General features: G+C 42.0%; 2 protein-coding genes across 4 annotated transcripts in view; one reads left to right on the plus strand and one right to left on the minus strand.

The window, feature by feature from the left end:
* cyfip1 (cytoplasmic FMR1 interacting protein 1) overlaps positions 1-24001 on the plus strand; it is a 40467-nt gene that overhangs the window by 14464 nt on the left and 2002 nt on the right. For both annotated transcript variants that reach the window (XM_004552795.6, XM_004552796.6), the window contains exons 3-30: positions 156-245; positions 591-668; positions 2207-2308; positions 2391-2572; positions 3376-3472; positions 3606-3734; positions 3810-3914; positions 4218-4309; positions 5192-5309; positions 5761-5883; positions 5978-6103; positions 6477-6643; positions 7414-7561; positions 9189-9342; positions 9727-9883; positions 10738-10834; positions 11172-11248; positions 12024-12132; positions 12213-12332; positions 12428-12627; positions 12897-12984; positions 17920-18063; positions 18171-18261; positions 19119-19249; positions 19371-19443; positions 21942-22036; positions 22439-22677; positions 22757-22904. In XM_004552795.6, the coding sequence (XP_004552852.1) occupies positions 156-245; positions 591-668; positions 2207-2308; positions 2391-2572; positions 3376-3472; positions 3606-3734; positions 3810-3914; positions 4218-4309; positions 5192-5309; positions 5761-5883; positions 5978-6103; positions 6477-6643; positions 7414-7561; positions 9189-9342; positions 9727-9883; positions 10738-10834; positions 11172-11248; positions 12024-12132; positions 12213-12332; positions 12428-12627; positions 12897-12984; positions 17920-18063; positions 18171-18261; positions 19119-19249; positions 19371-19443; positions 21942-22036; positions 22439-22677; positions 22757-22904 (3480 nt within the window). The remainder of the gene's footprint in view (positions 1-155; positions 246-590; positions 669-2206; positions 2309-2390; positions 2573-3375; positions 3473-3605; positions 3735-3809; positions 3915-4217; positions 4310-5191; positions 5310-5760; positions 5884-5977; positions 6104-6476; positions 6644-7413; positions 7562-9188; positions 9343-9726; positions 9884-10737; positions 10835-11171; positions 11249-12023; positions 12133-12212; positions 12333-12427; positions 12628-12896; positions 12985-17919; positions 18064-18170; positions 18262-19118; positions 19250-19370; positions 19444-21941; positions 22037-22438; positions 22678-22756; positions 22905-24001) is intronic.
* Positions 13767-17854, minus strand: fndc9 (fibronectin type III domain containing 9). 2 transcript variants are annotated; one of them, XM_012919534.4, is made up of 3 exons: positions 16914-17854; positions 15515-15607; positions 13767-14971 (listed from the first exon to the last, which is right to left on the minus strand). In XM_012919534.4, exon 3 carries the CDS (start codon positions 14890-14892, stop codon positions 14254-14256), a length of 639 nt encoding a protein of 212 aa, XP_012774988.1. In that variant the 5' UTR covers positions 14893-14971; positions 15515-15607; positions 16914-17854; the 3' UTR covers positions 13767-14253. The 2 variants fall into 2 exon arrangements, with proteins under 2 accessions (XP_012774988.1, XP_023011305.1); XM_023155537.3 differs by lacking the exon at positions 15515-15607 and having other exon boundaries at positions 16914-17063.

Genomic DNA, 24001 nt, shown 5'->3' on the forward strand with positions numbered 1-24001 from the left:
AATGATGGCTTATTGTGGCCAGCTGTGAAGTGTTCAACATGAAGTTCAGAGGAGAAGAAATCGAAAGTGATTTGGTTTCAGTATACAGATGTTCTTTATCCGTGTGAGCGCTGTGATACGATGCTTACCTTTCATTTTCCATCTTTCCATCACAGCCCAACTTCAACACCAACTTTGAGGACAGGAACGCGTTCGTCACCGGGATCGCCACGTACATCGAGCAGGCCACCATCCACTCCAGCATGGTACAGTACATTGTTCACACTCGCTCTGATTTCAGATTGCTCGCTTTTGTCTTCTGACTTACTGGGAAAAATAAATCTGTCAGAATTGGGTCAAAGGCCTGCTGGAAACGGGGCCTGGGAAGGTTCCCACCATTTGGTGTTTGTCTGGCAGGCAAACACAAACAGGATCCAAACCCAGAAGGAAATGACCCGGGGACAGACGATGCTTTGTGTCCCATTAGCGAGGGATGATGGTTCGGGGTCTCTGCGTGCAGGCAGGGCGGGTTTCAATGCATGCATGCTTTGTTGTGAATCATTGTAGATCGTTTCTTTAATCGCTGATGTGACTGGTTTTTTTTCATGTAGAACGACATGCTGGAGGAGGGGCAGGAATACGCTGTCATGCTCTACACCTGGAGGAGCTGCTCACGTGCAATACCACAGGTAATACCACAGAGCGCGTTACTGCTTTGGTTGTTCTCAGGGCAGTGAGTCAGTGTGTAGAGAGAAAATGACATCAGACATCTTAAGTGTATTTATTTTTGTTTTTCTCTACAAGGAGGAGTGCTGAAAAAAGTGAATGAATAAGTGAATGATCTAATTAATATATGCACACTGGTAAATTCATCAACAGAGGTACAAAATAATTGTAGATATCAAAAACAAAAGAGTAAAAAGTTTGATATTGTAGTTCTAATTTGCTTTTGGGTTAATTTGTCCTTTTTATTAATGCCATATTTTTTTCATTTTTTCCTCTTACCTTTGTATGTTCCAGTTTAAATGTATGTATTTTAATAGTTAATGTACTATATACCTTATTATCAGTATAACAGGAACTTTATTGGGTGTTGTTTGTTGAATTGCTTCCTTTATCTGTTCTGTTTGTTTCATCGTCACACTTTTATTATTTTTCACAATTTCAAAAAACAAACAAAAAAGAGAAAATATTTAACAATAAGCAGAGGAATAAGTGATGATGCAGCTTAAAGCTGAGATATCAGTTTGTCACATTTGCCAATGAACTAATTCAATTCAATTTTATTTATACAGCGCCAAATCACAACAACGCTCGCCTCAAGGCGCTTTATATTGTAAGGTAGACCCTACAATAATACATACAGAGAAAAACCCAACAATCATATGACCCCCTTTTAGCACTTTGGCGACAGTGGGAAGGAAAAACTCCCTTTTAACAGGAAGAAACCTCCAGCTGAACCAGGCTCAGGGAGGGGCGGCCAGAAGGAAGACAGGATAAAAGACATGCTGTAGAAGAGAGCCAGAGATTGATAACATGTATGATTCAGTGCAGAGAGGTCTGTTAATACATAGTGACTGAAAAAGAAAAACTCAATGCATCATGGGAATCCCCCAGCAGCCTAATTCATGCTTATTATTAATTTTGATGCTAACTGGGACTTTAGGTTTTTTCCAGATCATTTGAACTAAAAACAAAAACGGAATCATTATTTGTTTAATTCCTGTCTTTGGTGTCTTGTAGTGGATTTCAGGTTGATCATAGATGTGATGTAATGATATTGTTTTTATTTTTGTGTTGATTTCTGCTGAAATTTCTTTTTATTTGATGAACATTAAACTGATTGGATGATGAAAACGTGAACAGTAAAACATTAAAAAAAAAAAAACAACAACCAATTTCATAGTCGAGCCTTTTGATTAAACTGCATTGTGCACATCTGATGGTCACCTAAAGCTGGGATGTTGGTTTGTGACACTGCGGTGCTAACGCTGACGATGCAACAGAGGGCTGACTGAGGCAAAAAGAGTTAACTTTAGTAGAGTAGATGAGGTGGAGGAGGGTCAGACTGTTCTGTCTCTGCTGATTCTTTAAGAGAAGTCTCAGCTTCCAGAGAGCATTCGACTTACTGAATCTGCTGTAACTAGGACCCAGTCAGAAAAAGGTCATGTTTTTCTTTGGTTCATAAGATGAACGCTGCTCTTTGCGTTTGTTTCTTTCTTCTCAGGTGAAATGCAACGAGCAGCCCAACAGAGTGGAGATCTATGAGAAGACTGTCGAGGTGCTGGAGCCTGAAGTCACCAAACTGATGAACTTCATGTACTTCCAGGTATCATCAATTCTTTGATCAGCAGATACTGATGATGACCGGCCGTCTCTAAATCCTCTAAAGCTGCTTTATTTTCCCGCAGCGCACAGCCATCGATCGTTTCTGCGGCGAGGTCCGCCGTCTGTGTCACACCGAGCGCAGGAAGGACTTTGTCTCCGAGGCGTACCTGCTGACCCTCGGGAAGTTTATCAACATGTTTGCCGTGCTGGATGAGCTGAAGAACATGAAGTGCAGCGTCAAAAACGACCACTCGGCGTACAAACGGTACTCCATAAAACACACGCTCTCCTGCACTCACGAGGCCAGTTAGCCCCACAGACACTAGATGGCAGCATCAGTCAGCAACCTGGAAACCATTTACTATCCCCTTCCTGATCTCGGTGTTGGAATATATGGAATTAATCATATGGAGTATGATAAAGAGCAGAGGCTCATTCGACCCTCCTTGCTTCTGCTTTGACTTATTTGTCTGCGTGTCTGCAGGTTTACAGATGCAAAGTGTCTGAACAGAAATCGGTAAAAGAGCTTCCCACATGCGGTCAGACATTCAGAGCTTCAGTATGATGTCAAAGTGTTCATAGTAAACACGATAAAAGTTCATGTTCATTTTTTTTTTTTTCTCCCTTTTAACTTGCTCAGCTTTTTAGCCACATTTTAGGATGTTTGAGGAAAATGAATCAGTCCAGTTTTGCCTGCCTAACATCAGGGAGTTCTCAGGATGACCTTTTTAACACTCAGCGTTAAAAGGCTGATGGGTATTATTGTCTCCATACTGGGCGGGCGGTCACATTTGTGAATGCAATAATGCCAGAACAAAGTGACGCGTCATATAATGTCTCGATTTGATACCATAGGTGCATCTAGTAAAAGTCTCCGTCACGTTTGAATCTCAGCGAGCTTGACTTCAGGGGTAGCACTCCCGTCAGTGTTTCTTCTCGATGTAAAATACATAAGTTGATCTCTGGGAATTTCAAGCGCAGCTCACGTATGTGTTCACGTCTCTCTCTGGTATAGAGAGGCTGTGTTTGGTCTTTAAAACGAATGCACCGTTTCTCTCCTCTGCTCAGAGCCGCTCAGTTTCTCCGAAAGATGTCGGAGCCTTCGTCCATTCAGGAGTCTCAGAATTTGTCCATGTTTCTGGCTAATCACAACAAAATCACCCAGGTTGGTCTAAAGAGTGTAAAACACTCTTTGCAGCATTCATAACGTCAAATCTCATTTCTCCATATTCTTTGGCACACAGGATTTGACAAGTAAATATTTCTTTAATATTAAACTCTTGTGTACCCTCTGCCAGTCGTTGCAGCAGCAGCTGGAGGTGATCCACGGATATGAAGAGCTGCTGGCGGATATCGTGAACCTGTGTGCCGATTACTACGACAACAAGCTGTACCTCACTCCCAGCGAGAAACACATGCTGCTCAAAGTAAGTGACGCTGCGGAGGCTCGTTTTAAACCAGAGCGCTGTGCACAGGATAACCACAGCTCTCCTCTTCTCCAGGTGATGGGCTTCGGCTTGTACCTCATGGATGGAAACAGCAGCAACATCTACAAACTGGATGCCAAGAAGAGAATAAACCTGAGCAAGATCGACAAGTTTTTCAAGGTACGGCGGGACGTGTGACATGAACAAAAAACACAAACACATCTGTTCTTGACTGGAAAAACAAAAAACCGATGATGAGTGATACGTTATATAAGATTTCTTTTTACGGCTGTTTGATGTATTTAGGAAATAAATACCAAAACTTCAAACCATGGAATAAAATCCCACATGTAAAAAGCTAATGGTAATGCTAGCTTTATCGATCGTCAAATCGGTGTTTAAAATGCTAGTTTCCACCTTGTGGTTGTCATCATGGTTGCTGTCCACGGTTTTAAATGGTTCGTGTGTTCTTGGTGTTCGCAGCAACTCCAGGTGGTGCCGCTGTTTGGAGACATGCAGATTGAGTTGTCCCGGTACATCAAGACCAGCGCTCACTTTGAAGAGAACAAGTCCAGGTGAGAGCAGAAGACAGCTGCGTGGCTGAAATTTTAGGAGCTGACAGACTGTTAAAACTATGATTTTTCTTTTTCTTTTCTCCCGCTCCAAACGTGAACAGTCAAAAACGAAATTTGCTTTTCGTTCATCGCAGTTCTTTCTCCAACCAGCTGTGACCGTCGGCATGATGGGATCTAATTTGAATAAAGTGTAGCAGTTTAATGCTGCTCAGAACAGATTTCTCCCTTTAAACTGTGAGCTGCAGACTTTTATTGAAGCTCGTGTCCACTTTTTCTACTAGAGTTAATCAAAATGTCGGACATTGTCCCGATAAATGGGACAAGGGATAAAAATGCGGTCTGGGCACCTGGTCCGCTATATTTGTAGGGACGATGATGTCAGTTTGTCTAAAATATGTGAGCCACAGTTTGATTTCTTGTCTTGTAGTCTCAGTGAAATCTCTCAGCAGTTGTTGGACTGATGATTTTGCTTCAGCTGAATGTTGTCGTCCCCCCCAGGCGGGGAATGTGCTTTGTTGTAGGAGCAGGCAGCTGCAGACAGCACGGACACAGTTTTTACTATGTGACTTTTTCATAAGTCAGTGTGAAGGGTTGACGTGGTGTCGGTGCGTTGTAGCATTTCATCTTTGTGATCGAGTTGAACTTTGGCAAACTTTGGCAGGCGTGTGGTCTCACGCTCTCCTTTAAAACAAACATGCTGCAGCAAAATGACATTTTTACTCGATCCATGCACCACCTCTCTATCGGGTTTCATTTGTTTTTATGCGTAATCTTAGCAGCTGGCACCTAAAGCTGTTTTTCTCCTATGGATGCTTTTCTTTATCATCACTCATTTATCCCATAATTCCTTGCTCTGATTCTCTCCTCTTTCTTATGTTTTAGGTGGACTTGCACGTCCATATCCAGCAGCCCTCAGTACAACATCTGTGAGCAGATGCTTCAGATCCGAGACGATCACATGCGCTTCATCTCCGAGCTCGCTCGCTACAGCAACAGTGAGGTTAGTGTGGCTTTCCCTCGGATGTTAAAGATCATCGGCGAGGTATTGGATTGAATGCGGTGCAGGTTTATTGTCATAATAAGCTGCTGTAGAGGATCAGTATCCCGCTGACCTTTATTTCACCAGAGAGAAACACACTCCAGCTTTTAAAGCTTTCTTATGTTCATTGGTATGTTTAAATTCCCAGCTGTGATGTAAGAGGCTTTTCAGCAGATGTCTTAACCCGGCGGATTTTCAGGGTGACTGAGATGGGAATTTAACTGACTTGTGGGTCAGAAATACACTGAACACAGGAATGATAAGGGCAGGAAAGATAAATTCGAAGAGGGCCATTTTTATTGGTATTTAGGTTTATGCTGATTTTCTTTTTTTCAGCACTAATCTATACTGTGAGAAAGTCAGGATTGTGTGGATTGAGCCTTAAATGACGTTTGTTTGTGTGCTGATGTAGGTGGTGACCGGGTCAGGGCGTCAGGAAGCCCAGAAGACTGACACTGAGTACAGGAAGCTGTTTGACTTGGCCCTGCAGGGCATGCAGCTGCTCTCACAGTGGAGCGCTCATGTTATGGAAGTGGTGAGGAGAAAACGCATGATGAGTGATTCCAGCTGAGATGTTTGTATTTATAAAAGTAAGAGTAATCCTCCCCCCTTCCCAACTCTTCCTGCAGTATTCCTGGAAACTGGTACATCCCACAGACAAGTACTCCAATAAAGAGTGCCCCGACAACGCCGAGGAGTACGAGAGGGCCACCAGATACAACTACACCAGCGAGGAGAAGTTTGCCCTCGTAGAGGTCTGTCACATCAGTGCACACATTTAAATGGTCACTCCATGTGAAATCATTCAGACCGGAAAAACATTCCCACTGCAACCTACCAGAATCAGTGTATTCTTTATGTACCCACTGTACATAGCGTCCTTCTAAGTTTCTTGGTGGATGTGATCTGTCCAAGCTGTTATAGAGAATACATGAACAACAGTTTTGTTCCTCATTTTCACATAAGCTGCATTCAGAGTGTTAAAATATGAATATATTGGAAGCAGATTTTGAGCCAGAAGGAATCAGGACTTGGATGCTGATTGATTTTTTTTTTTCATGGAATGACAAGATTGGTCTTTTGATCCACTTGAATTCTTGTCCCTGATCCATTGTTGTGCTTTTACAGGTGATTGCAATGATAAAGGGACTGCAGGTGCTGATGGGACGCATGGAGAGCGTGTTCAACCACGCCATCCGTCACACCATCTACTCAGCTCTGCAGGACTTTGCTCAGGTCACTCTGCGTGATCCGCTGCGCCTCGCTATCAAGAAGAAGAAAAATGTCATCCAGAGGTTCGAATCGCATTACAGTCAGATTTAGATCGCACTCAGATTTAGATCCAGTTTGTGGGAGATGTGATGGTTTATTAAAAAGCGCTGATTCCCCCCCCCCCCCCGAAAATGTTTAAATTGCCTTTGTGATGCAAATAAAACAACATGGGGGACTCAGCTGATTGCACCATCCTGTGCTGGACTTCCACCCCACAGTCCTTAGAGATCTCCAGAGCAGAACAAAGCTTGTGTTGCAGATCATCCATCCACAGGACACAAAGCTCTCTCTGGAGAGGCGGTTAACTGATAATGAGGACCGCTTCAGTAACGATCCAGCCAGTGAGTGAGCCCACAGGGACACATTGGGCTGAACTTAGCTTTCAAAATAAGAGTGCAGGGACTCTTCACTAGTAATTTGATTGCGAGCTGCTTCGTTGTCTGAGATGGACAAAAAAATAATAATTAAAAATGCTCAAATTAATTGGCAAACTATTGCTTCAAATATCTGGCCATCCTGCTCAAGTAAAACCTGTTTGCCTAAATAATTTCCTGCTTAATGTCAATTTATTTACCATGTTTAGCTCATCTGTTATTAAGTTGTGTTTGAGACTACATTTGTTAACATATTGAATAGAAATATTGTGGTTTTTGCATTAACCACCATTTATACACATTCTCATTTTCGGTTCGTTGGTGCTCCAGTAAAGGCCTAAGTGCGTCTTCCTTTTGGCTGAAGACACAAAGTAAAACTGTCTCATTCAAAAGTATTTTGTTTTTCCTTCTTTCTGCAGCGTCCTCCAGGCCATCCGAAAGACCGTGTGCGATTGGGAGACCGGCCGGGAGCCTCACAATGACCCCGCCCTCCGTGGAGAAAAAGATCCAAAGGGTGGCTTTGACATTAAAGTTCCTCGCCGCGCCGTGGGGCCGTCCAGCACGCAGGTCTCACCTCACTGACATTCTTTATCATAACTCATTTTAATGTATGAGGATGCAGGATGCTACATAGACGTTTTGCGTATAGTTACATTTTGGCTGAACTGCATTTTCATGTAGTACCAGTGTATACCACACAGTGGTGTAAGTTATTAAGAACACAGGAAAAGGTGTGCGGCATAAAGTAAAGCCTCTCGAGAAAATGCAAGTAGGACTAAAACGAGATATCAAAGGTTACGTCTGAAAACGGCAACAAACCCACGGGTAGAGCACTGCCCCCTGGTGGTGAAGGTTTGACATTAAAATTTGCAGAGGGTATTTACTGTAAGGAGCCTTTTTAATGTGGATAAAATGGTGACGAATTAATCAAAATCCACAATAATTCTGTATATATTCTGTATAATTCTATATTATGTTTCTAATGTTTCACACTGCATATTTGAATGAATGAGTGAAAAGCAAAAAAGTTACAAAAGTACATAAATGCACTGTAGCATAGTAAATCACTGTAGGTGATCCTCCAGCACTTTTCCTAACCTGGAAACCCATCATCCATCAGCCCAGCTATCACCACCTCTCACTGAGAATTGGAAGGGGATGTTGGATTTACTAGCTTTTCAAAGATCCTCTTACCTGCTTTTGATATTTTGTAGTATGAAAGCTTCAGAAGATGGTTACTTTTTGTTTTCTACTTTTTTTTAATGAATTATGAATCTTCTGTGTAAAAGGTGTTACGGGATTGGACTAAGACGTTTTTTGGGTTTACGGTACTCAGTTTGTGGCTCTGAGACCTCTGCTTTCACCATCGGCAGTTACACCGCACACCTCACCTTGGGTTCTTTTTATACCCATTCATCCTGTGTGGTGCTGGGTTTAAAGTTGTGTTTTATGTCAGACTCAGTAGTACCATCTGTTATGTTCTGTACTGCAGACAGATTTATCAGCTCAGGGGTCATTTCCAAGAACTAATCTGTTTTCCAGGTGTGTGCAGGTGTGTGGCACTATTTGTTTATGCACCAGAGCGCATCAGCACAGTTAGCTTTTGATTTGTTTCCAGGATTATATAATTCTGCTTCCTGTGGAGGCAGTTTTGCATAATAACTGACCGCTCACATCCTGTCCTCAGTTATTCTTTATTAATTAACATGGGAATTAATAAGAAATGTCAGAGGATGACACCATAGATAATCTCATGTACCGTATTTTAAATAAAACGAACATGTTTCTTTCAAAATAAAAGCCTTGCTAAGAAACAGAGTTTCTATCCATGCTAAAGCACTTTTAATTTGAGATGGATACAGCAGTTACCTGGAATATTTGAACTGCTACAGTATTTTATTCCTTAGCTTAAGAGGAAAAAAATAAACATGATGAAGCGCCGATCCATTGCGCTCTGACAGGACCACACCCTGGGGTGCAAATATGCAACACACTAGGAAACCAGGAAAGAGGCAAACACTTTTCCACACCACTATGGAATGACTGAGATGATGAAAATGTTGAAAGCAACACGGAGCTTTCATACCGGCTGCCCACCTGTAATGAGATTAGTGTTTGCAGGGTTGTGAGTACAGTCAGCAGGGCGCCGGCACTAATGAGGTCTTCCTTTACTCAATTCTCTTTGTTGATGCAGCTCTACATGGTGAGGACCATGCTGGAGTCACTCATTGCTGAAAAAAGTGGCTCAAAGAAGACTCTGCGCAGCGGCCTGGAGGGCCCCACCATCCTGGACATCGAGAGATTTCACCGAGAGTCCTTCTTTTACACTCACCTGCTGAACTTTAGCGGTAAGAGGCAGATGCAATCAGTCACACCTGAGAACGTTTCATCTCTGCCTCCCTTAGAATAAGATGATTCTTATTTTATTTTCCTATTACGACTTTTGGATATTTAACGATATTTAATGAACATTTCTGGGATTAGAGGGTTGGCTTGAAAAGTCATAATTTTTGAGCACTCATAACTTCAAGTACAGGACTTTGAAGCTCTGTTTAAAAAGTGCAACCAACTCACACACATCTCATCACTCACACACTCAGAAAGTCATAGTCTAAAACTCAAATCATTTTGTTCAGCAAACGATAAATATCATCACCAGCCCGAGACCCCTGACAGCTTTTGGAAGGGGACTCTGATGTAACCTTCTTCCATCTCCCCTCTCTTCCCTTCAGAGACCTTGCAGCAGTGCTGTGACCTCTCCCAGCTGTGGTTCAGAGAGTTCTTTCTGGAGCTCACCATGGGTCGCAGGATCCAGTTCCCCATCGAGATGTCCATGCCCTGGATCCTCACCGATCACATCCTGGAGACTAAGGAGGCTTCAATGATGGAGTAAATATGCTTCTTTTGTAACCAAGAACATTTATTTCCACTGGTTACCACCAACTCTGATAACTACTGGACAGTTTCCCTCCCATTCTTATTATTAAGTTCTTCATCCTATGTGAAAGATGGGCTGATTGTTTGGTGTTCTTCTCACAGCAGTGGAAATAGATATTCTCCATGGTATAATTTGCAACTTGGTGCAAAAACGGAGGACTGCGTTTGTCCTTCTCTAACTAAACTTCATGTTTAGTCACAGTCTGGCTCTTTGCGATTGGCGGTTGCGATCGGACAGATGCGTTCTGACAACTTCAGCGCTCGTTTCTTTTCATCTTCCATTTTCAAATAGGACCCTGGATGAAATCCTAAAAATTGGGATTATCTGTGAATGTTTTCGTGTCTGCTTTAAATCTTTGCTGCAGGATTACGTTGATACGAGGCAGGTTTTACATAAGCCATTAAGCACATCAGCTGGCAGGAAGCATACGTGCTGTAATTCTTCAAATATTCACCCAAAATTTTTGGGAAAAAAAGAAAAGAAAAACTCTCCGTTTTACTCTTATTTACTATGGAGAGTAAGTGTTTTGTGCAGGTCGTGCATATTTAAGCAGATGTCTGTGTGGCGCGTATCAGTTCTGCTAGTTTCCAAAGAGCGGCGCTGAACGACGATGGTTAACCTCGAGTGAACACGATCGAACTGATGAGTTTGATGTAACGCTTCCTTTTTTAACCAACTGCTGCTGCAGCTAAATGAAGCTTCTTATTTTACACGTCTCAGCTTTTATCCTTGTTGCTGAACAGATTAATTCTCTCACGGTTGCAGGGTGTGTTTAATTCTAGAATAACATCTTAATCCCCTGCAGGTATGTGCTATATCCTCTGGATTTGTACAACGACAGCGCACACTACGCCCTGACCAAATTCAAGAAGCAGTTCCTCTACGATGAAATAGAGGCAGAGGTAAAGGATCATGATCTCAGATATGTGGCGGCTGCATCACCGCGCTCATAATGCCTCTGACTGCACGGCTTTCCTAAATATCCTGTTTGTTGCTTACAAGCTCTCCTATAGTCACCTCATTAATCTCAGTTTCCTGTCCATTTCATGAGCTGTTGAGTAGCTGCATTTCTATTCATTATGTAGCCGCTTGCAGAGCTTTGTTAATGTGCATGTAGAATGGATGTGGCTCGGTTCTTTACAAAAATCTGTGAAAATAATTTTTCTCCTTAAACCAGAAGAAAGTACTATTTCATTGGTCATCTATGTTGAAACTTTTAAACATTTTTTTTTTCTTCAGGTTAACCTGTGCTTTGATCAGTTTGTCTACAAGCTTGCTGATCAGATATTTGGGTACTACAAGATTCTAGCTGGAAGGTACGTCGACCCCTCTCCCCCTTATGTGCAGACACACAGTCTCATAAGAAAGGATTTGATTGCTTCGTCTGTTTTCTAATGTGTTGATTCCAGTAGTAATCAAGTAGCATGATTAGTTTGAGAAGCAGTCGGATCACTTTTCCAATGTTTTTACGTTGTCAAGGCCTCAACGACAGCTAGCTTATTTGTCGTCCAGCTAGAGTGATAGTGTGAACGTAGCAGAGGGTATTAAAAAACTCTGTGGGAGGATGAAGGGGATAAAGGTGCTATAGCACATGTGCTTAGGTACAAATTATTTATTTAATATTTGTAATATTGCAAATGTCAAATATGACAGACACAAACAGGACATAGTTGGACAATTTCAAATGCACCTCTACCCTCCAGGATTGTGGGGATCCGAGGGAACGGTTCAAAACTCGGCTCACTTCCAGTTCTATCACAATAGCTTTGCATAATTCACAGTTCAGAATAATCCTCCTTTATCCTACACTGGACCTCGGGGGAGCCCCTGTGTTATGTCTCTGAAGCAAACTATTTTAGTTTCTCCCCATTGAAGCCATCTCTGTTCTGAATGGCTGCCCCTCACTGAGCGTTTAGAGCAGTCTGAGCTTATGGCTCACAGAGGTTTGTGTACATACACTGACCTCGTCATTAGAAACTCTGGTCATGATTAAAGTGAACCAGATATACATGCCAGGAAATAAGGAGCAGGCCTAAAGGTGTGATTTTTACAAACCTTGACTTCTCTGTGTTTATGTGAATCCTCTTTCAGTCTTCTGCTTGACAAACGGCTGAGATCTGACTGCAAGAACCAAGGAGCCAACATTCCCTGGCCGTCCTCTAACCGCTACGAGACTCTGCTGAAGCAACGCCACGTCCAGGTATAAGCTGCACGCTGTCGTGCTTTCCACCTCGCTGTACTCCCACCTTCATGTTGTCTCTAACTGGCTGTGAACCTCAGCTTCTAGGCCGCTCCATCGATCTCAACAGACTCATCACTCAGAGGGTTTCTGCTGCTCTTTACAAATCTATGGAGTTGGCTATCGGTCGCTTCGAGAGTGAGGATCTAACCTCCATCATGGTATGTAGTTGTAATTTAATTTAGCTGATGATTCCTGGGGTTTTTCATTTGACTTAGTTAAAAATATATATTGGTGGTGTGTGACTTGTTTAAAGGAGCTGGAAGGCCTTCTGGAGGTCAACCGCATGACGCACAAGCTCCTGAGCAAGTTCTTGACTCTGGACAGCTTTGACGCCATGTTTCGCGAAGCCAACCACAACGTGTCGGCCCCTTATGGCAGGATAACACTGCACGTCTTCTGGGAGCTCAACTACGACTTCTTACCCAACTATTGCTACAACGGGTCTACCAACAGGTGACATTTCAGAATAAAATCACGGTGAAGGTCACAGAAAGACCAAAATGTTCATATATTAATGCCAGTAGCTGGAGCTAAAACTAAGAGGCAGTTTCTTATAAACGTTCACAGCTGTTTATTTATTTTATTTTTTATAGTTTTATTAGATAAAATATCAGATTGTGCTTCTCAAAGGTTTAGGGGGGAAAAGGGAGTAATTGTGTGGGTCTTGTATTTTCAATCCCGATGTTATTTTAATGGAGATATGTTTCCAACTCTGCCTTCAGGTTTGTGCGCACCATCCTGCCCTTCTCTCAGGAGTTCCAGAGGGATAAACCACCCAACGCTCAGCCTCAGTACCTGTACGGGTCAAAGGTCAGGACATTTTTCATATTACAGGGGTGGACTCTCAGATATTCAGTATACGCTGTCAAACTGTATCCACAGAATACAAGGGTGAAAGCATTACTCTGGGAAGTGTGTGCACGTGCTCAGACGTCCCCTCGGAGGAAATGAATGCCTTAAATGTCATGAAATGTGAAAACTCCATGCAGCACATGAGTCAATCACATGTTCTTCTGTTTAACGTGTAGTTATGTGGACCAACACGCTGGGGGCGCTAACCTGATAGTGTAGCTATGATGCTGTCAGACTGTTTCAGTCCTCACACTCATGATGTTGATGTCTGTGTGTTCCTGTGTCTAAAAATAAGACCAGAAACTGTGTATAAAAGATGGACGTGGCCGCTGTGATGTCACTCACTGGTCGGTGAAGTCCTGTTATGAAGCATCGAGGTGACCGTTCTCACCATCGCTTCTTGAAGCCAGACGTGAAGAGAGAGGGGCGGATCTGACTATGACAGACGCTGACTGAACACTCTTTGGCTACTAATGTTTTTTTTTGGGGGGGGGGGGGTTCCCAAGGCAATTCAAATCCACTTTTCATATCATCTTTATAAATCACACATCAAGGATTTTGTCTTTTTTCATTGGACTGCAGAATACTTTGATATCCAATCAAAATAATGTAAATAATACTTGGATAAATCAAAATCACTCCCAGACATGTCCAAAAGTAGTTGTTGTTTTTACTTTGGGAGAACAAATATGGCTTGAGAGGGTTTTGTAATTTCACTGTAGGAGAGGTTAAAAAATACATTTAAAAAATATATTTTTGGTTTATTTATGGACATAAATAAATGACATGAATATAAAAGAATGATCTACAGAGTTATGAGTAAAACAATTTTATTTATTTTTAATGTTTTTGTGGATAGTGAAGCTTTGATTAAACAGACAACATTTGTTTCTGTCTGAGCCCGTTCTATAAACACGCAGGCGACGCGTTAAATGACAGATTTTTTTTATTTTTCTACATGGATAAATTTTTGTCAGTGCCAAAAGAAAGATGAGTGCCATATTAATGATATTTAATTTTTGGTTTGTAATTTTTTTTAGGTCTTAAAAGCATAAATCTTTTTATTTAAAATGGTGTGCATGTGTGCGTGTGTGTTGAAACCTTGCTGTAATAGGTTGGAAATGTTTCCTCTGAGGAAAAACACACAAATAGGATTTTGTGAGTGGATGAAAATACTCGGTGACAATTGAATCTGAACAATGCTGTGATGACCTTAATCCAGTTGATTCATGTTGGCTCGCTGCCGGACAGCTTAGCCAGCGTCCTCAACTCATGGTCTTGGGTAATTATGTGACCCGTAGGCTGCGCCGAGAGGTGGGGTGATTGCATGATGTTGGAGAGTTTGATGCTGTCTTGGCTGCTGCTTCTCGTAGTGTAGAGCGCTCCAGATGTGGACATGCCTTGACAGGTTGAGTTGGTCACCACCGGGTGTCCGGCTGCGGCCTGGCCGGGGAGGATACAGATGTTGTTAAGACAGCTCCACAACAGGATGCTGGCGATGACGAGGAGCAAGATGCAGCAGATGAGCCATACGGCCATTGCCAGCTCCCAGCCGGCTCTGTCGTGACCTTCGCTGCTGTCGCTCAGAGTGCTGAACACTTGGCATTGTTCCCGCACCGGATTGGCAGCCTGACACGTCACACACAAGAAGTAGGCAGTCTGAGGGAGGAGATTGGCCAGGTGTGTGCTGGTCTGACTGACAGGGATACGATCCTCATACATGAAGCTTTTGCGCTTGTAGCCCATGAACAGGCTGTTCCAGTTGGGGTCGTACATGACGCTGTAGAAGGTGTCAATGCAGGTGGGGGAGGATGGCCAGCTCACCCTGGCTGAGGTGGAGGAGATGTTGTAGATTGCAATCACCATTGTGAGAAGATGGAGTCTGCAGGAATGAAGTGCATCCTCAGTTACTGCAGCTGTCTGATGCTTGCGATGTAAAACTGAGCTGGGAAAAAAGGAAGATGGGAACACAGTGAGACACTGAAAGGACTAATTTGAGATGACAGGGTGAGGTATTTCTGTGCTCTTTCCCCATCTAAGAGCTAATATAAGAAGACTTCATCAATAATAAGCTTTCTCTTGGCTCAGTGAGCCATTTGGTCATGATTCATAACATTTAAATAAGTCACCATCCTAGTTATGTTGCACAACAGAAGCTTTCACATTTTACTCTTAATTTTGGCTCCTTCCCACCCATATTTTTTTAACCCATTTCCTTTTTTTTCCACCGATCAGCACTTTTGTTCCCTTTAAGAAGCAAAGCACTTTTAACCAGATTTGAGAAGTGATTCTCAAGCTCTTAATCCAGTTACTCCTTAGAACATAAGTAGCAACCATTATTTATTCCACAAAAACAGGCATCCGAGGCTCGAGACAGCGTTAAGTAATAAGTAAACAAAGTAAGTAAATGTTTTAGTGGAGGCAGCACATCTAAAGAGCTGAAATGCTTGAATTCGCTCACAGGGAAGACCTAGTCAGCTTGACGCACCTTATAGGAGAAAGAAACCTGATGTTCAGTCCCCTCAGAAGAGTCCCAAAGATCCCGGATGAGCCCCCATTTATGTCGCAACTAGGTTTGAGGCTAAAAACAAAAAAACGTGTGCACTAAATTTAAAAAAGAAAAATGAAAACAATAATAATATGCCGGACAAATACCAGAGAATTACCACATACGTGATCCAAGTTAAGAATTTATGAATTAGGCCTGACTCTCATACACCTACCCATGCACATTTTATTTATGTACAATTAGCAGTTAAACACATGCTCAAACTGCACGGCCACTGTTGTCCCTTTAAGGATTATAGAAGGGAATAACACATCTGCTTTACTTTGATCTATAACAACTAAAAATGTAAACACTGATATCAGTGGCTGTTCTTTATTTAATGCTTATAGCATCTATGCAATTGTACTTTTGATGCTGATATTGGTCGCCGTCGTCGGCGGTTCCAGATTTTGTCTCAGGTCTTTAATGTCAGTGTTTTGTTGCGTTTCAGATAGAAGTGAATGGAGGTGGTTCTAAATAGTTGGTGGAAAAGCAGCATTAAGTCTTAGGACTGTTCTGACGTAAGTGAGCAAAAACGCATCCAAAAACTCACCAATTTATGGTTTCAATAAAAGCTCTAATTACTTCCTGACTTTAAATCCTGCTCCCATTTGCAGTATGCACAGAGCTTAGCATAATGAAAAATGTCATGACCACACAGCCGATCCTCACCATGTTATATAAAGCATAACGAGGGGGAAACAAAGCAATGTCGGAGGATAATAAGCATTGTACAAAGAGTTATCTGGAACAGATGGGTGGGAGGGAGCTGAGATTATGCACAGATGATGCAAATTGCATAATGGAAATTTATTTTTCTGAGCTGTCCAGTTTACGAGCTTTTTATTTCAATATTTTAATAAATCCTGAAATTTATTTTATAAAATCACACTTTGACCCAAAGCACCTGCTGACATATTTAACTATTGCAAGAGTTTATTTTGCTTTAAAAATCTAAACTTAATCTTCAGTATTGAATAATATTTTACGTGCATTGAATAAAATGACACCCAAATGTAAAAATGATTAAAAGTTTTCACTTTGCCCTTAACCAGTGCAGGGTGGGTTTGGTGCTCACTGCAGGCTCAGTTAAAAGAAATGCTGATGACAAATGATGCTTTAAACCCTCCTAAATACTGGTGCTTTTCAGACAAAGTTAATCTCACAGGTTTCATTTTGTTTTCTTTTTGCCACATTTTTACAACTGTAAAGAAATCTTGTGGTTTTTCAGAGGTGTCATAAAAAAGCATCTTGTTATTGACGTTTCTATAACTGTTGGCTGTAACAAGTAACCAGTACGACCACCGTCATCAATTCAAAGCATAAAACGGAAACTTACCGGGAGACCTGTGCCAGCACATGTTGGTGTTTGCTCAGATTATCCCGTAATGCTGCTGCTGCTCGTCACTCACTTAAAAAATCTTTTCTTGTGTCGCCGCTCTGATGCTGCGTGCTGCTGTGGAGATTTCTAACCTCAGTACTGACGCAGAGATCGGTGTGTCCTCATCGCCGCTGCTGCTGGATTAGAGCTTCACCTCACTGCTGACAGGAGAGAGGGAGGACTAAAAATCTGTGGTGTATGTAAGGGAAAAGTGCACAGTGCAGACAAATCAATCTTTATATGTTAGCAAATTTGGTTGCTTTGATTTTGTTTTCCATGCCAGCGAGTTAATGCAGAGACATCATAGTGTTATTGATCGTTATTTCCCCTTCGGGCAGCACTTTGGTTTATGTCAGAGTATCTTGTATATCTGACACTGGAGCTTAAATGTGCTTCAGTTGGCGAGACCATCTGCCTAACTGTTTGTTCCACAGCAAAAGCTCTGAACAACTGGCGGCCAGATTGTCGTATTGCTGTTCGTGGTCCCCAGAGGATAATCCTAATGTGGAAAATGTTCCCATTTTACTCGCTTTAAAAGTGCCATGGAATTTAATGTAAGCATTCGTTGATTCCTTTCACTTTTATTTACAACGCATCAGCTCACAACAGCAGGTTAGTGTGTCTGATTATTGTGATCCTCTCAAATGTTTAACACTGTGATGACACAAGAGGAAAACTTACCCTCTCCTCTACTATGACCTTCTTTTCCGGCCTCAGCTGTTCTTTGGGTTTATTTTGGCTTTTTCTTTTTAATTAAGCTGCTTTATAACGTAGCACTTGGGGACTGTGGGGACAAAGAACTCCCTTAAAGAGAAGCAGACTCTGAAAGAGTAGTTGGTGGACTGCTTTCTCAGAGCTTCACCATCCCCCCCTTTAAATATCTCAAAACAAAGTCCCTGCATGGTGGTGTGCAATATTCATACTAACCTTTTTGATGTCTTTTGATGTCTTTCTCTGCATGTAGACCCTGAACCTGGCCTATAGCAGCACTTTTGGCTCCTATAGAAACTTTCTGGGCCCCCCACACATTAAGGTGATGTGCAGACTGCTGGGCTACCAGGGCATTGCTGTGGTGATGGAGGAGCTGCTGAAGGTTGTCAAAAGCCTGGTGAGTGTGTAATGATGTGCAGGAGCTATGATTTCATGATGCTACTGTGCTTCATTCTTTGTGAGTTCACTTCCCTTTAAGTGGAGTTAAGCTCTCTGTTTCTACAGCTTCAGGGCACCATAATGCAGTATGTGAAGACCCTGATGGAGGTGATGCCCAAGATTTGCAGACTTCCACGCTACGAGTACGGTTCCCCGGGTATGTCAAAGTGTAGCCAGCTGATACACAATGTCTGGGTCTGATACAAGCAGTAAAAAAAACTCAGCAGATACTGCACATGTAGAAAAAGATAACAGTGATATTTGATACGAGTCAAAGAACACCCATACATGTGAATATAAGCCACTGCGTGGAGACATCTGGTGCTTTTTGGTCTCAGTGCTGGATTTTGCTTGTTTTGTGTGTTAGCGTTCAAACTGCATTTTATTGACTTTCATTTTAACTGGTAGAAAAGGCAAAACCTCTGAGCACAGTGGATTTGCTCTGTCAGTCGTGTCAGGGTCTTAGCCGCACAGACTGAATCTGCAGAACAAGTCGGAGTAAAATCTGAAGCTGTGAGTCAGGAGCGAACGCTTCATTCAAATGAAGCAAACTGCTGGAAATGAGTCGTATTTAACATTTTAATCAAAGCTTTCAAATGTGAGGAGAAAAACTGGTCACATTTCCTTTTGTTAGATGACCTTGTTCAGTCAAAAGATTTGCGTCACATCTACGTGTATCCAGCAATGATCCAGAAGCACCTAGTCTGACATGTAGGCAAAACACTGATTGGCGTAAAGGTTTTCCTTAATGGGAAAGGAAGTATCAGTGGACGTTCACCAGGAAGAGGAGGCACAAAAAAAGTAATCAAAGAGTTGCGGTGGACACGTTTCAGTACAGAGACCTTTATCTTGACTTTCTTTACTCCACTGAGGGAGCAGCAACAGAACAAACATGAGCCCACAAAACCTGCCCTTCATGTGCTTATCAGGGAGCGCTGCATACCTGCTGTAATCTACTTTTGAGTGCTGTTATCTGTAGCAGATATGTGATAACTGCAGTGTAATTCCATTCAGGTATCCTGGAGTTCTTCCACCACCAGCTGAAGGACATCGTTGAGTACGCTGAGCTCAAGACTGTGTGTTTCCAGAACCTGAGGGAGGTGGGCAACGCCATCCTGTTCTGTATGCTGAGTGAGCAGAGCCTGGTACGGGTCGCGGGGTCATCGGGAGCCTCTGGCGACTTTAAGATGCTCCGCAGATGTTTTCATTATTTTTTTTCCTCATGCAGTCGCCTCCTATTCTAAAGTTTTGCTGTTTTCCCTCCAGTCACAGGAAGAAGTTTGTGATTTGCTGCATGCTGCACCTTTCCAGAACATTCTTCCCAGAGTCCATGTCAAAGGTAAATACTGAGAGGAAAAGTCAATTTTATTTGCACAGTCAAAACAGCAGGAGGGACCCAAAAACTTTTCCAGTTCAGACACATGTATTAACATCCCAGATCTCTAAAACGTCCACTTGAATAAGCGGCCTAAATTTAATAAACAAAGTAAGAATGTGTAATATTTTGTAGTCCCTGCACAAGTCACAGTTGTTCCTGGGCAGGGTTGGACTTGTTTATAACTTTATGGACAAATTTCTAGGCAAAGTCAACAGGCAGATGGGTTCCTATTGATAACTTTGTGCTCTTTGCTCTGCGCAGTTCATACAGTGTAATCAATAAACTGTCTCCGTGCTTTATCTGCTCTGGGTCCAAAACAATGATTCAAGCGTCTGAAATCTCTGCTCGCTGTTGAATAAAAGGCGGATTCTGGTGGTGCCAGGGTGACTCCCAGCGATTTAACCATAACCCGAAATCACAAAACTCTTTAATTTCCCTTCATGCGACCTTAAGCTCATTGCATCCTGCTTAAGTAATCTAAAAAGGGTCACAAGGACTTCATCACATTGACCCTTTTATCCGTTTGTCCGTCCATGCTCTGCTGTTATTGCTCCGCTCAGATCATTCTGGCAGCAGGATTTATCCAGATTTGCCTCATTTTTCAAATCGTCCTGGAGGAACTTGAAGTGTTTCCTGGCCACATGAGATTTATGATCTCTTGTGCTTCCTTTTGGGTTTTCTACCTTTGGATGGAAGGATCCTGATCAGATACCAGAATCCTCTCGATGTCTGTCTGCTTTGACATGAAGGAGCAGCTGCACTGAGCTTGTTCTGGATAAGGCTTATTTTATTTGTATGAACCCCCACCTTTTTTTTTTTTCTCTAACCAAAGACAAGTTTGTTTAAATAGAGGCTCATTTCATCTGCGTGTATTCATGATCTCATCTTTTGGTTCCAAAGTTGACTAACAATGAGACTCATTAACCAGCTGAAAAAACGAAACCTTTCCATGTAAATTTCCTCCTTGGTTTTTCCCGTCGCTCAAGGGTGAGATGCTGAGATGCAGCACTCAGTTGTTTTCCATCATTAAAGTATTGTTTTAGGAAAAGCTTAACAATTTTGAAAACAGCTGGGTGCTGTGTTCTAGCAAACATTAGTTCAGCGGGAGTCAAGAGTGCTTTTGTTGGGTACGGTTTTCAGCCGGGATTACAGAGAGTCAGTTATTCCAGCGCAGCATTATCTGCAGCAGGTGTGCATGCGTGTGTGTGTGTGTGTGTGTGTGTGTGTGTGTGTGTGTGTGTGTGTGTGTGTGTGTCAGAGACACCAGCGTGCCATACTGTGGTTTACTGATATGTTTTCATGGGTTGCAGAACATTGTAGAGGTTGCATCTTGTTCTGGCTGAAAATATTGCTAATTTTTATGATTGTTTTTAAATATTAAAATCCCATAAATTTAAAATTTTATAAACCCAAACTGGATGCTGTAGCCATCATGTGTGCGTTTGATTTTCTATTAATAACAAACTCGATCTGTGCCTCTCATCTCAATTTTTTTTTTCTTTTGATGTTTACAATAACTTTAGCTTATTCCAGGCAAGCAAAATTTTACCTTCATTCTCTGAATATTTCCAGACTTGCATTGGGGCTTAATAGAAATTTGGCACATTCTTAATTTTCTTTTTCCAACATCTTTTTAAACCCTCATAATTCAGAAATATCCAGAAGAAATTTTAAGAGCTGAAAAACACATTTACTGTCTGTTTACATGAACTGCAACCAAATAAATTTTATACCCAACTCGTGTCAAAATCGATGACAAAATCCGATTTTTGCTCGGCGCGATTTTGTTTTTCTCTGTAAATCGTAGTTTGAATAAGCTGTAGCAGTTTAACGTCTGTGACGTAGAGGAGCATAAACGGCCACAGGGTACCCTGGATGTTTGATCCGTTTCTGATGAATCATCGGTGGTTGCTCATAAAAAGCTCATCTTCTAACTGTGGTTCCATCTGTGTGATAATATTTTTCCATTAATGTTTTATTTTAAATGTTCAGTATGAGTAAGCCCATGCACGAAGGTGCGGTTTGTGCATTTACTTTCCACTTGATGTTGATCACACTTTTTCTTTTTCTTTTTCTTTTTTTTTTTTTGCCTTTCTTGCTGGTGTCATAAAGCTCCGTTACACAACCTGTGTATTTCCAGGACCTGGTAATCTGGAAAAATCTTAATATGAAGGTCAAATTCTGGCAGGCTTCATTAAATTTACTAAAGTTAATGTAGAAACAAAACAGCTGATTGTGAGAAGTTTTTGTTTTATTTAATTTTTTTTTGTTATACAAGTAACAACTCTGTCGGACTGCGTTTGAGCACATTTTCACTTTTTTCCTTTCTTAGTCTGAATTTTCTATTTCTTGTAAGCTTTTATTTTTTTATTTTTTTAAACCTCTTTCTTAAGAACAAATTTCCACTGGTTGACAATCCTCAACTTAAACTTCATGCATTTCTTTGTCTGTCTGTGTAGAGGGGGAGCGCCTCGACGCCAAGATGAAGCGCTTGGAGGCCAAATACACGGCGCTGCATATGGTTCCCCTGATAGAACGCCTCGGCACACCACAGGTAAGAGCCGTCGGATGGTGTGTTCACTTTCCCTCGGGTTAGTTATGTAAATACAAATGCTGGAGTGTTTCAGGGCCAATTCAAAACCAGCTGATGTTTGTCTCTAACAACCAATGAGGAAACTTTCTTCTCAGTACAGCTGAGAGCTGGAGTTAAAACATCTTCAGAACTTAAATAAATTCTCCAGGAGGACTTCATGAACAAATTTGCTGCCATATAAATGTGTTTCATCGTGTGGACTTTATCCTGAGGATGACATCAGGCAATAAACCAACTTATTTTGTTTCCCTCTGAACACACCATTAAGACAGAGATAAGCTACAGTTGCTCCTGTGTCATGTGACACTTATGGAGGATGCTGACCGGTAGACGATCTTTTGAATGCTTTTACTTCTCTTTCAGCAAATAGCCATCGCTCGTGAGGGCGACCTATTGACCAAAGAGCGCCTGTGTTGCGGTCTGTCCATGTTTGAGGTTATCCTCACACGTGTGCGAGGCTTCCTGGAGGACCCTGTGTGGCGTGGGCCGTTGCCCAGCAACGGCGTGATGCACGTGGACGAGTGTGTGGAGTTCCACCGCCTCTGGAGCGCCATGCAGTTTGTGTACTGCATTCCTGTGGGAGCCCACGAGTTCACAGTGGAGTGAGTGTGGCCGAACACAAACACGCACACGCTTCCTCTCACCTAATATTTACTGACACACCCTCTTCCTGTCCTCCAGGCAGTGCTTTGGAGACGGCCTCCACTGGGCAGGCTGCATGATCATCGCCCTGCTGGGACAGCAGAGACGCTTTGACATCCTTGACTTCAGCTACCACCTCCTCAAGGTGCAGAAGCACGACGGGAAGGATGAGATCATCAAGAGCGTGGTGAGTTTGAAAGACATGAGCACGGCTGTTAAATACAGCATACATAAGGTGCAGATTTAACGCATCTTCCCTCACCTGACGTCCCCGAGCATCTCCACCAGTTACTGCATCCAAAATAATGAGCACACCATCTCAAATAGCAAATGTACCAAGAATATAAGTAAAGACCTGCGTATGTCTTCAATTCAGTTAGATTTTTTTATTCATTTTTAATTATTATTTTTGACACACATCAAGAAAATGTGATTGACTTTTCTGCTTCATGCCATAACCTGCTGATATGATTTGAAACCTCAACAACAGGCTGTTAAACGCACGGCTGAACTCTGAACATTAGATAATAAAATCTGCTGATGGCGCCCTGCGTGACGTGACGTGCAAAGTTAATAAAGATTATGACCCGTATGGAATTTATCAAGGTGAGTTTAGGTTCACATGACTTCTGTTTGTTGTCATTTTGTAGCCTTTAGGGTGTTGATAATGATGTAATCTGGCTTCAGTCACACCAGATCATATGAGACTCAGATTTAAAAAGCTATATTCCTTTTTTAACCTCTGTAAATAAGTGATACTTTTCTATAAATACTTTGTAAAAAACCACAGTAAGAACTGGTAATGAAGCATGAAAGATGAGCTTGATGAGTTTCAGATCCTCCACCTCTAATTTTTGTCGTGGAGCAGCCAATAACGTCGCAGCGTTTAAAGTCACTAAACAAGATCCGTCTCAGGTGTGAGACTTCAACAGTTAAAATAACTTCGTACATTACTGAGAGCAAACCACACTGAACTGTTGTTTTTGTTTTCTAATGCTGTGTTTCTGCTTTGAGTCCAAAATTATGAATTATGAATTTCACTGCTAACAGAAAGCTAAATACAGCTCAGCGTGAATCTGCAGACGTCCGTCCTTCTGCTTCATGAGCACAAGCGTGTTGGCGATCACAAGAGCGGCTTCAGGTGTTCATTTTCTTCAGTTTTGCAGCACTCTGGTCCTTGCGGAGGCAGCGCAGGGAAGTTGAAATCAGAACTCGGATTTCTGTCAAAAAAAAATACTTGAATAATTTATGTTGAAATCTGTTACTGAGTGTATCCCCTCAGAA

This window comes from Maylandia zebra, linkage group LG23 (assembly GCF_041146795.1).
Source record: "Maylandia zebra isolate NMK-2024a linkage group LG23, Mzebra_GT3a, whole genome shotgun sequence".
In the NCBI taxonomy this organism is placed as follows: domain Eukaryota; kingdom Metazoa; phylum Chordata; class Actinopteri; order Cichliformes; family Cichlidae; genus Maylandia; species Maylandia zebra.